This window comes from Protobothrops mucrosquamatus, unplaced genomic scaffold (assembly GCF_001527695.2).
Source record: "Protobothrops mucrosquamatus isolate PMUCROS unplaced genomic scaffold, P.Mucros_1.0 scaffold762, whole genome shotgun sequence".
NCBI classification, from domain to species: Eukaryota; Metazoa; Chordata; class Lepidosauria; order Squamata; family Viperidae; genus Protobothrops; species Protobothrops mucrosquamatus.
In genome coordinates, this window is record NW_015387031.1 from 5,968 (window position 1) to 19,491 (window position 13,524).

The 13,524-nt window shown below is 36.0% G+C and overlaps 1 protein-coding gene across 1 annotated transcript in view; it reads right to left on the reverse strand.

Annotated features, from left to right (window-relative positions):
• Window positions 1-256: 256 nt before the first annotated feature.
• Window positions 257-13,524, reverse strand: part of LOC107289754 (transportin-1-like) — a 15,317-nt gene continuing 2,049 nt past the window's right edge. Inside the window, exons 3-8 of the mRNA XM_015818559.1 lie at window positions 9,176-9,251; window positions 7,639-7,788; window positions 6,110-6,216; window positions 3,418-3,551; window positions 1,287-1,368; window positions 257-406 (exon numbers count right to left, since the gene is read on the reverse strand). Coding sequence (XP_015674045.1) covers window positions 257-406; window positions 1,287-1,368; window positions 3,418-3,551; window positions 6,110-6,216; window positions 7,639-7,788; window positions 9,176-9,251 — 699 coding nt within the window. The remainder of the gene's footprint in view (window positions 407-1,286; window positions 1,369-3,417; window positions 3,552-6,109; window positions 6,217-7,638; window positions 7,789-9,175; window positions 9,252-13,524) is intronic.

Genomic DNA, 13,524 nt, shown 5'->3' on the forward strand with positions numbered 1-13,524 from the left:
TTGTGATCAACACTTTGAAAAATGACTGATTTTACATTCTTTTTTGTATACTTTTGTTCTGTATACTAAAGTAATACACACAGATACATGCATGCACTCTTAAGAGAAAATAGACCAACAGGCAACGCAAGCAGGACATTAAGAAATAATTCTGAATTACAGATTTGATTTTCAAGCATTTTTATATAATTAATAATGGAAAAGTTGCATCTGCCAAAAACCCCTAATTCAAAGAATGTATCATCTTAATACTTTTTTAAAAAAAATACATGCAAAGTGTTACCTCAACAATACTAATCATATGAGGAAGTAAACGGTCCATTCTAACTTCCAGCAACATTACCAGAGCCCGACAAACATTTTTACGTACTTCAGGCTCCTCATCCCCAGCCAATGCAAACAGATTCTGTTAAAGGGGAATCCAAAAAACAAGAACAGAAGTGTTAGATAGATAGATAGATAGATAGATAGATAGATAGATAGATAGATAAGATAGACAGACAGACAGACAGATATAGATCAATATGAATTAATATTCACATTATCAACATGATTCTTTCAGTAGTCTACATTATTTGAAAGCAAAAAATGATGGACCTAAGAGCTTTCTAGACCTCACTGTTCTGGAACAATATTCATGCTTTTAATTCAACAATGCAGACATTTGTATTGCATTATAAATGTAACAAAAGCTAAACCATGGATAAAACTTTCTCAGCTTAGATACTTTTAGTAGACAAGACAGAACTGTTTTAGTTTGTACAGGACGTTCTGTCTCTTCTAATGCTCAACATCATTCAGATCAGTTAATTACAAATAAAAATGGTTGCTATGTATTGCAGATACATTTATTTACAAGCAAACGGGTATACCAATCAATCCTGCCAGGGCAGAGAATAGGGAGTTTAAAAGTAGACAAAGTACCCTCATCAACCAGACACCAGCATAGCTGGAAGTCAGACAAATAGAGAACTACTTAGACCATTTGTTTGGCTAGACATTAATAAAAAGTCAGAAAAGTTGGGCCCTGGAAATGTCTGAAAAAGCAATTCAATTATTAACTGAAATAAAATTCTCAATTTTTATAGTTACTGGCTGGGGCTTTTAAAGTAGTTTTTTGTAAATGTTGTCATACTTTATCAAGGAAAAAAAGAAATATTAATGTCCACTTGCTCTCTCTTCAATCCAAATGGGATTAGTTTGAAGCAATGGAAAATGGCATTCGGAAAAAGAAATAATTATCCAAAATTATCCACAAGAGGTACACTCAAATATGAATCGCTCACCTCAATAAATCCATCAATGTGCATCATAAGGGCTTGAGTTCTACTGATGATAAACTGATTGACACAAGCAACTGCATGGGACCTATAAACATAATATTAAAAAAAACTATACATTACTATAAAAAGTCAAACAAATACATTTGCCACTACTTAGAATTAAACTCAACATCAATCTCTTTGCAAAGGGAAAAATAACTTGCTATTTAATACTATGAATAAAGCATGTGGGTACATTGCATATCTGGAACAGCTTCAGAAATGTTAAAAACATTCTGTATCAGCTATATAGGAAGTCCTCACTCAATGATCATTTGTTCAGTGACCAAACTTATGGTGGCACTGAATGAGGGAGTTACAACCAGTCCCTGAGGTTACGACCATTGCAGCAACCTGTGGCCATGTGATCAAAATTTGGGCACTTGGCAGCCTTACAACTGCACGTTTCCTTAAACTTCCCCACCCCTCTATCTTCTTGCTCCATCTATGCTCTTTTGGTACCCTGCACTCCATGCTACCCTAGCTGACCTTCGCAGTCTTCTTGCTCCTATTGTTGACAAGCATGCCTGGTCTGGTCCTTCACAAGGCAGCTGCTGCTTCACAAAGGGCCAGGGCAAGCATGCCTTGTCAGGAGAGGTGGGTTGGGGCTGCAGCTCTGCACTACTTTGCTGGGACAGGCTGGGGCTTCATGAGTCGGCTGCACACCTCACCACGCTAGTGGGCTGGGCTAAGGCGGCTGAGGCTTCCAGGGATGGCTGGAATTCATGCTTTATACATGGATTTTTTGCAGCCCCAGAGCTACAGTGAGCCAAGAAGCCTGAGCTGCAAAGTGGCAAACAGAGCCACAGCCATGAAATTCTGGCGTTGCTTGCTGCCCTATAAGGCAGAGTGCAGGGCAGTCAAAAATGCATAGGTGGGAGAAATAGGCAGTTGAGGGGATTGGAAGGAGAGGCAATCCTTATCTTGGGAAAAAACTGCAGCTCAGGGGTTGATAGGGACTAAGCCTGGAACGGCTTGGATTTGGGTACTGACTGATGGAATTCAACTAACAACAGCAATGAAAACTCCTAGAATTGTGGTTGTTAAGTGATGCGATCATGTGATGTCACGCGTTATGAGTGCATCTCTTATTTCTGTATTAAATTTATATGCTTAACAATGGAAATACAAAGTCTAATTACTGTTGTAACTCAAGGGCTACTTGTAGTTTTATAGCCATACTGTTATTAGGAGAGCACCTCTATGATATTAGACTTACTTAGTAGAAGAAATTCTGGTTGGATACCTTCCTTTTTATCAAGTATTTATTGAACTCTAAAGGCTAGTAAAATGATAAATGCTGTCATCTAAAATTCAAGCTATTATTGATTGATAATATCTAGAATGCAAAATCTAGTCACCTTTCAGATAAATAGTTCAATATCACACGTCACAAGAATAACTTGTGGCACATGAATTGTCTAAGTCTAAGACAAAAATGAAATGACCTTTCCAACTCAGAAAAAAAGTTAAGTCAATAGAAAGGGCCTTTTTCACAATGTGTCGAGATCTGAAAAGTAAAAGCAAAGAATTAAATTCAAGGCCCAAAACCTGGAATAAGTCAGATTATGCAAAGAAAGTAACTCTGCTATGAAAAATGTATAGGTTACTATTGGGTTTATGGATGCAATTCAAAGTGCTGATTGCTATCTAAAAAGCTCTGCATGACACAGGGCATGGATATTTCAAGGATCACCAATTGTCTCTGCCCATTTGGTAAGATCCAATAGGGTAGGCCTTCAAATCCCATCTATTAACAATGTCATCTAATGGAGCACAAGAGGATGCTTTTTCTGTTGTGGAGACTGCCCTTTTTCTGCCGGTTTGCCTTCAAAAAAGTCTTGAAGACCCTGCTCACACCACAGGTCTCTCAGCCCACTATTTGGTTTGCTTGGCCTTGCCATTTCTTCTTGTGCTTTAATTGATTCCTATTATTTTTTCAACCTTTGTAAACTACCCAGAGTTGTGTATAAATGGATGATAGCAGAAACTAAAATAAATAAATTTCAACAGTGCACTCATGTTAATTATATTTAAAATTGAAAATTCTGTAAACAAACTTTTCAAATAATTGATAGAGAACTTTATTTCTTACCTTATTTTTGGACTGCTATGTTTGAAGAATTGTAGAAACTTAGGGATCATGATATTAAGGGGACGATCTAAAGCATCACTGTCTAAGATTTCAGCTGAATCTTCACAGATCTTCTGAAGAGCTCCAAATGCACCCTGTGAGATAATTTTTTGTCTTTTTTTGATATTTATATAATAACATCAGACTCATTTATTTTAATAAATTACCTCATCTCACTGCAGGTTGAATTCCAAATACAGCTGACATCTTATTTACTTAAAAGATCTGTACGCCTACCCCTCTTAGAACAGTATTCTGAACAGCTCAAAACAACAATAAAACCAAAAACTATAAAACCTATAAAAGGAAAAGGCACTTAGCCGTCTCACTTGGATGCCTCCAACAAAATCATCCACAGGCTCCCATCCTACCTGACCTCAGTCCCTGGGAAGAACAAGCTTTTTTCAGACATCCAAAAGACTAAAAGGGTGAGAACTACCAGATCCCCAGCAGAAGGATGATCCACAGAGAGGGAAAAGACAGAAAAGCCATGCTAGGTCCCATTAGATGGCAACATTTAAGTGAAGGAGCTGAAGAACACCCACCCTATTAGACAGGGTGAGGCCAGTAGACACTCTCAGGGAAGAACAGTCTCACAAATAACCTGGCCTCGTGTCATATAGGGCAGGGGTCCCCAATCCTTAGGCTGCAGCCCACTACCAGGACTTGAGCCTTTTGGAACCAGAACACGGAAGTGGTGGAGCTGGGCACGCACAAACTTGCCCACCACTCATGAGACACAATCCCATCTCCCTGCGCCAGTCTGCAAAGCCAGAAAGGTTGAGGGAACTCTGATATAGTGCTTTAAAGTGATAAGCAGCTCCTGAAAAGAAATTGGGAGCCAGTAAAGCTTGTGCTACATTAACATAATATGGGTAAACTGAGAGGTGGCCAACAGTGTGTATGCCATCATATGCTGAACCAATGTAACTTTCAAAATATGTTGCATTTACCCAACAACTTATAAAAAAAATACTGTTTTCTTTTCATAAAATACTATCAGAAAGATCAAATATGACATTTTTCAATGTAAAGGAAGAAAAGATAAAAAGGAATGAAGTAGGAATTTGTTTCTAATCCAGTTGCTAGCTGAGTGAGTCTTTATTTTTACAACAATATGCTTTCTTTAGTTAATCAGCTAAGATTTCTCCTAATTGCAGAAAATGACCAGGAAAAGGCAACATTTTCCAGTTATAAAAGGATGAAACAATATACTTTCTTTAGCATAGATTTTATGATATTTTACAATAATGTAGTGGTATTATTAGGAAAAGTTTTCCTTTATATATTTTGTATCTGCTTATAATATTATATTGTATTTTTATAAGCCAGTCATTATCTATAAGTTTAACATATATATTAGATTTTAAGTTTCAACCCTAACTTTAATTCCTTTAGTATTATAATTTTGTGGAGATTTTTATGACTTTGGGGAGCTTTTCTTCTTCTTCTTTTGAAGCCTCTTTGGTACTGGAACACAGCACTAGGCCCTAATCTAGCTGTGCTCTTTTTGCTAAGACACCTTATTTCCTTCAAAAAGAATTGTAGAAAGTTAAGCAAAAATTAAAAAATAGCTTAATAATATACAGAACACTATAACCATTTGGGGGGAAGCTGCCTATGATTTAATTCCCATCATACGAGGGCAATTCGGAAATAAACCTCTGTTTGGTTATCAATGATAAACACTCGCAGATACAGAACTTTTATTATACATATTAGAAAACTACATTACTTTACTTTTCGACATAATCACCATTCAAATTGAGACACCTGTCATAGTGTCTTACAAGGTTTAGAATTCTTTAGTAGTAGTCCCTTGGCACCAAATCTGGGCTATGGGGAGGGGGGGTGATCAAAAACATCCCAAAGGAACTGCTTCAAAAGTTCTTGGGTGAGTCTAGCGATGTGCAGGCGAGCATTATCGTGAACCAACCAAGTGGTGCCATAGAAAATCCCACCAAATGTGAAGATTCCAAAGGAGTACTGCTAGTGAAGTTCACGATACCAACACCACAATGGAAGTCAGCATGCCCCAATGCTTGTTATGGATGGCTTGTCTGAGTTTTCGTAACGTTTCATAGTAGATTTCTGAACTGATGGTTGAACCACGCTCCATGAACTTCACTAACAGTACTCCTTTGGCCATGAGCGCCCATGGGACATTTGGGGGACGCCAGGGCCCACGCAATGCCATGATGCTAACACGAGTGGGGATGTGTGCGCTCGCAACGATAGCAGCGACACGATACCACAACGCTAACACAAGTGGGTGGTGCGCTCGTGGCAATGCTAGCGCCTGCATGACAGTCACGGCATCACTAGATGCCCAAAGGGGTATGAGCCCGCACACGTCTGTGCACTGGCCAGCCACTTACGGGGCCAAGAGCACACGGCCCAGTAATGGGTCACGGACCAGGTTGGGGACCTCTCGTTTACTTGATAAGGCACCAGGTTAGAAACTGGAAGACACTGAGTTCATGCCTCAGGCATGAAAGCTGGCCGTGTGACTTTGACCCAGTCATTCTTTCTCAGCCCAACCACCTCACAGTTCCATGTAGAAAAAAATAAAAGTAGTAAAAATAATAATTACCACATTGTTGACCTATTCCAAATAAAAAGGCTTTTTTAATTAGAAAAAGCAAACTCTCACCTCACAAGTATTGTAGTCTTCAGAATCAAGCAGGCTACAAAGCTTTGGTAAAAGTTCAGGCCAGTTCTGCAATTCTCCTTTTGAGGCAATGGTTGTAATCAAGATACCTTGAATTTTAAAACATTATTGATAATAAGTTGCTTTAATGTAGCAATATAAAAAATTAATACATAAATAAGGATGGCCAACAGGAAAAATTTAAAAACATCTCTTTAAGGAACTAGATAAAGCATGTCTATGTTTGTAAAGATGTATATACACACATACATTTTAGACATAAATATGGACTGATATTCAAGCTGAGAGGAAAGCTAATCTGCAAAGAAATGCCCTTGTACTCTTCTCAGATTTCCTCAAGACATAAAACATTACCTTAACAGTAGACAAGTCGATGACATATGCAATTCTACTTATAGGGTTAGAATATGCACTTAAGGAAGCACTATTGGGAATGGGAAATTCTGCTCAATGGCTGAAGCTAAGAAGGCAGTTCTTTGGTGATCAATTTTCACACTTCAAATATATCAAGTCTCCAGTTCTACTATCGCTAATTGGCCACATCAATTGGAATTGATTTAATACAACAGCATCTGAATAGTCAACAGTTGCCTTTCTCATCTACTGATAAGCAGAGATGCTCTAATTCTATATTCTGGAGGTAGAAACCATTATGACAATGAAATAAGCATATAAAATAACTTCTGTTCGTGCAACAGGGATTTTCCTTATTGTTATTTCCCCATGCATATTCACATTTGCTCCAAAGTACCTCTCACTCTCCCCAAAGATTTGGGAATTTGTAGAATGTTTAGGAGGATCTGCTGACACAAATACGGGGGAATACTGTTTCTCATTTAGGATAAGAGTGGAGAACATTTTTTTCATATATTACAAACTAAACTTCCTTATTATCATTGAGACTGGAAGACACCAAGTTGAAATATAATAAAGGAAAAAAAATAAGGATTTTGCATGAAAACCACAGCATGAATCCCAAGGTAGCAACATTAACACTAATCTTTGAATCTATGTTTGTAACAAGTCCTTTCCTATGTTTTCATAATTTTTCAAGGCTTTTCTATGTTCAAATCATATTCCCTGAAGCAGAACAGTGATCCTGTGTCAAGTAAAGGTAAGGTATGTCAACTTTTTATACTGAAGCTATTTTAAAATTAAAAATATTCTTTCTGATAATATGCATGAGGAATTCATATTGTCATATTATCCTACACCTGAAGGAGCTAAAATAATCATCCATACTTTCATCATGAAACAAATTAAAAGCAGAAGACTTGGAATACATTTATTAGAAATATTAAATAAACACATGATTATATATAATAGTATAACAGACATCTAAAATACTTATATCTGAACCAATCAATTACCCACACAATTTTTTTCTGAAGAAAAGAAAAAGACCGAGTCCTTTAGGACACTACACTTAAAAATGTTTGTTACCAATTGTATTTTACCATTTGTTTATTTAGCATAAAGAAACAGAATATAAATAAATATTCACGACTCACCTACAGTGGCTCTGATTAGCGGAGAGGAATCACCAATATTGTTTAAGCACTCACTTTTAATGAAGTCAGTTACTCCATTAGGAAAGTTGTGAAAGTGAGCTTTGACATTATTCTTCAAAATAAGACCACTCAGTGATCTAGTTGGTTCATCTGTAATAAGTTTTAAAGAAGTCATTTAGGCTATATCTTCCATATACCTACTTGGGAGCAAGCACAACTCAAATCATAAAACGCTTGATTTCATGAAGTGTGTGTGTGTGTGTGTGTGTGTATGTATGTGTGTGTGTATATATATATATATTCATAGATTTTCACGGGTACAGGTATGCAGGTCTTGGCGTATTTGGATCTTTTCCCGTGTAAGATTGAGAGTATCTTGGCGATGTTTCGACGAGGTCCCACTCGTCATCTTCAGGCTGGGGTCTTCGGTTTCGTGCTTGTGCGAGCAAAGTGTGATCGGAGCTGCCATCTCTCTATAAATATTGGTGGGGGTGTGTGGAGTGCTGGCTTTGTTGCTGTAGGTGGGTTGGTTGGCTGTGTTGGAGTTATTGTTTGCGGATTGTTCGGCTGTTCCGTAACATCCTGAGTAGCTGAGGTGCTGGCTGTGTGCCCATTAGTCTTTTATGTTGTAACGACCTGGGTAATTGGCTGTGTGATGACATCCTGTGTTACATCAGGATGTTACAACATAGCCAACCACCCAGGATGTTGCAACACAGAACTCAGGATATCACTACACTAGATCTCAGGATGTCATCCAGGTTCAATATCATTTAATGTACATAATCCAATTTAATGTATATGAAAATTATTATATATCTAATAAATTAATTAAACTGTAATTTTAGACAGCCTGAGCAAAATAGACTTAATTTGGAAAATGTTCAAGATTTGGACAGACTCAGGCTACAATAGTTAAATAATCCCTCCTCCTCCATCTTCATCATCATCATCTAAAACCACATCCATTAGAATTTGTTTTCTTGTATAACAGAAACAATATGGTTTTGGAATACATCCAGGGTTTTAGAATACTTGAGTATATATTATATATTGAATAAGGAGATACATAAGCGAAAGATTAATTTTTGAAGAAAGTAGAGCATAATTCACCCTATTCGGTATTAAATTACAGTGGAATAGACAACCCAAAATAGGCATGAAATAGTCAATTGACAATGATAATTTATGCATAAACCAATTTCAGAACATAAAATGTTTGGCATACCATTTTAAAGATATTGTGGTCATGTTAAAGTATATTTTAGCACAATTTTAACAACTATTAGAATTTATGCTGGTACTGTTCAATACATTTATGATATTATTCAAAACAGATTTATTTGAAAAGAAATTTCATTTATTTCTGAGCAATTGTTCTAGTTCACAGAATAAAGAAAAATATTCTAGTGGAATCTAGTCTGGTGAACTAAACAACCAATGAAGTCTTGATGAATAAAATATTCAGAAACCTTTGAAATTCTGACCCAATTTATCTAGCTATGTAATTACTGGATACAATTAACATAAAACTCACCTTCAGTTTTTAGCTTTGTAAGAACAAATATCAGGTAGTTGTTGAAGTCTGGATACTGATTGAGTTGTTCCAGTTTCTAAAGTTTTGTTAAAGGCATTTCATGTAAGATACGAAACACTGCAAAATTATATTAAACATTGAGTGAAACTAAATTATTTTTTCAAAATATCACTACTGGAAATTCAACAATCTAATTGATCCCAAAACTATTAGTAACACTAGAAATGGCAGAGTTCCAAGCAGAACGCACAAAGGATTCTACATTTTCTTTTTCCTATGAAGATTTACCTTTATAATTAGTAATAGCAATAGCACCTAACACTTATATACCGCTCCACAGTTCTTTACAGTACCCTCTGAGCAGTTTAGAAATGTGAGCGTATTATCCCCAACAATTTGGGTCCTCATTTTACCGATCTTGGAAGGATGGAAGGCTGAGTCAACCTAAAGCCAGTCAGGATCGAATTTCAGGCTGAGGGCAGAGTTAGCCTGCAATACTGCATTCTAACCCACTTGCCTTCAGGAATTCAAGGTAGTATATGTAACTCTTCTTCCCAATTTTCCCTGCAATAACCAACCTCTGAGATAGAGTATGTTGAGAGTGACTAATCTAAAAACATGCAGTACAGCTTTCATGGGTCAGATTTAGATTAGAACCAGGGTCTCCCTACTGACAATCCCATGCCTTAACTACTATAACACAGCAGCTGTCTAGTATAGCACTTTTCTCTTTTGGAGACACATAAAATCCTTCTCAATTACTTCTCCCACTTAAGATGGCAGATTATAATTCCCTTGAAAGTTCGTCTTACTCTAAATTATATTTATTATAGTTAGATAGACGACGTTATGTAATAAAAGTTTACAATATATTTTTCAATAATCGAAAATTTCATCATTTTACATGGTCTGACTAAGAATTAACGGAGGACCAGTCTGTGACCATTCCGAACTCCTTGAAACATTTATACAATTATAAATTATTGTTTACATTCCATGATATTCGTATACTGAATTATCTTTTAGCTCTGTCCAATGTACACCTACTCAAAAATGAGATTAAGTGCAGATAGATATTTGCAATATTAGGCTGCAATCTACTTATATTATCATAGCTGTATTCAGCAAGGCTAGGTAAATGTCTAAAATTACTATCTGAAATTCAAACATGGAGCAAGCTACAATCTTTTACATAAAGTCCAACTTGATATAATGCTGTGCTAACTTAAATGCTGTGATTCTATACAGCTTTATAGAGGTAAGAATTCAAATGAGGTTACTTTGGAGCAAACATCAATGTGTGTATTTATGATATACATATATGATTACAGTACTTTCCTGAACCATGTAACCAGGAAGAAAAGGCATTGCTACTTTCTCTTTCAAAACAGCAGTTTAGTAAATTGAACAATAGCATATCAAACATCTCTTTAGAAACACAGATTGGGTTTAAATACTGAACTAGCTTGGTTTTATTCAACCACAAATAACTGAGATATATATTTTGGATTACAAAATATAATGGACAGATTCCATTAATATGCTAAACCAAAACCAAGCAAATCACACTATGACTTACTGTAGTATATAAATCCAGCCTGTGGATAAAGACAGATAGAGTGTATGTCTTCTACGATAGTAAGCTGCAGACAATAAAGTGTAATTTTTCTACTGACAAGCAACTCAGAATACAGAAATAAGCTGCTCTAAATCAAAGGAGAAAAGCAGTCTAGCAAATAAATTGGACTCAAGACAAGTTTAGTATAAAATTTGTGAAGTCTGGATTTTAGTAACAGAAAGTATCCTGACAGAAGATTGCTTGAGAGCATGGTCTACTTATATGGCCTACCAGTCCTTGCTATATTAAATAATCAAGGGGTAAAATATGTCAATGTATCTGGCATAGTTTTTTTTTTAAATACAGGGGGCATATTACATGTAACACATTCTAAGCTACTTCTAGAATACAGAAAGTCCTCTACTTAAGACTGTAATGGAACCCAGAATTACCATCATAAGTTATGATAGTTTTTAAGTCCAGAAGCCCAAGCAACTGACCTGATTTTATGACCTCTTTTGTAGCAGTCTTTAAGCAAACTCTGTGGTTGTTCTGCGAACACTGCTGTTGTTCAATGAATCAATGCATTCCTATGGGCATGTGACAACAGGCTCCACCTCCCCTCCCCCATTCTCTGCTTCCCATTCATTCATCTTTTTTACTAGCTATATTGATGTATTTTCTTTGTTTTCTTTTTATTTACTTATTTATTTACTTATTACTTTACTTTCACTGTTTAAACTTCCTTTTTATTTCTTCATTTTTTATGGTTATAAGCCACTTAGAGTAGGCTCAAGGCAAGATAGGCAGCAAATTTAATAATTAATAAAATATCCATTTAAACAAAATTTAGCTATATAGGTAATTTTCTACTTACAACCACAATTGGAACCAGAATTTTTGTTGCTAGGCAAGGTGGTTTTAAGTGAGTCACGTCTGATTTTTCAACTTTTTGCCACAGTTGTTAAGCAAATTACTGCAGTTATTAAGTCAATCATTCAGTCCTTAAGTCAGTGATGGCGAACCTTTTAGAGACCGAGTGCCCAAACTGCAACCCAAAACCCACTTATGCATCGTCAAGTGTCGGGTGGGTGTGGCCCATTGGCTGGGCGTGGCTGTGGTGGTAATGGCAGACAGGGTGGGACTAAAAAGTTCAATCAATCAATTCCAATTTTGCAAGATCTTTTTTTCCTGAGAGAAGTTGAAATTGACTGATTGAACTTTTTTTTTTTTGCACATGGCGGTGGAGGCCTAAAGCGAAAAGGTTTTATAAAACCCAGCTGAAGGCCTAGGACTGGGGCGATGGCGCGTGTGCCCACAGAGAGGGCTCCGAGTGCAGCCCCTCTGGCACCCGTGCCATAGGTTCGCCACCACTGCCTTAAGTGATTCTTGCTTCTCCCATTGACTTTGCTTGTCGGAAGCCAACTGGAAGGTTACAAATGATAATCTAATGATCACATGATCAAGTGGTATATAAGGCTATTGCTATTGCTATCTTGGTACAGTGCAACTGTCATAAATACATGCTAGTTGCCAAGCCTCCAAATTTTGATCACATGACCATGGGGATGCTGCAATGGTCATAAGTGAAAGCTGATCATAAGCTATTTTTTTTCAATGCCATTGTAACTGAATGGTTACTAAACAAATAGTTTTAATTTAGGAGTATCTATATAAAACTCAGTAAATATAAAGCTGCTAAAAATATCCTTTTCAAGATATATGCTGGGATGATTAAATTAAAAAGTAAAAAACAGTACTTTATATAACAGGAAAATGTACTGTACATAAAGTAAGACAATTGTCTTATTTAGGAAACCCTAAAAAAAATTATGGCCATGCAATGCTTTAAAAAAATATGGCATAGGAGTGCAAATAAATTGCTTTTCTTTAGATCTTTAAATCAGCCTTGTCTTTTGCATAGTTGTTTTAACAGCTCTTCCAACTTTCTTCATATGGTTATGCAGACACATGCATTTTAATACACACACTGTAAAGCATCTCTTTTGAATCTTTGCAAAATCCTATTAATTTTGTATTCCCATCAACAGCCTATGGAATATACGCTAGAAAAAGAAAAATGGTAAATAAGTCATACCATATGATATGGGAGAATGACTAGATAATATTTTTATACTTTTGTATTTTCCTGTGCATTCACTATCTCATATTTACACTTAAATTTAATTTTAAACTACTTCTTTAGGATGTGAGATTATTCAAATGGAATTTCATTTAACATGTTAACAAGTCAAAAAACACAGTTCAATAACTAAAAATTCTTGGAAAAAGTATTATTATAAATTAAATCTTAAAATTCCAATTTGGGCTATTCCGGAACATGCAATACAAGGAATTACAAGGGGAGTTAAACTGAAAGGGATTGTTTATAAGGATTTGCTTATTGCAAGAGGACAGGACTGGCAATTCAAATTATTGGATGATTTGAAACAAGATAATATTCTCCAGTCCTGGTTTTTATATGGTCAGTTGGTGGAGAGATGGCATATAGATCAAAAGCTTGGTTTAACTTTGGAAGATGTGAACTTGATAAAGCAGATTAAAGATCAAAGTAGAGCTCATATTAGGAGAATTTATAGTGTTTTGATAGAATTTGATTAGGAAACAGAATTAGTTAAAGATTGTATGATTAAATGGGCACAAAATATTCAAGAACCAATTATGTTAGATACATGGGAGGTAATTTGGGTAAGAAATGTCAAGTTCACCCAAGCACAGAATTTAAGGGAAAATTTTTATAAAATGTTTTATAGATGGCATCTAGATCCCC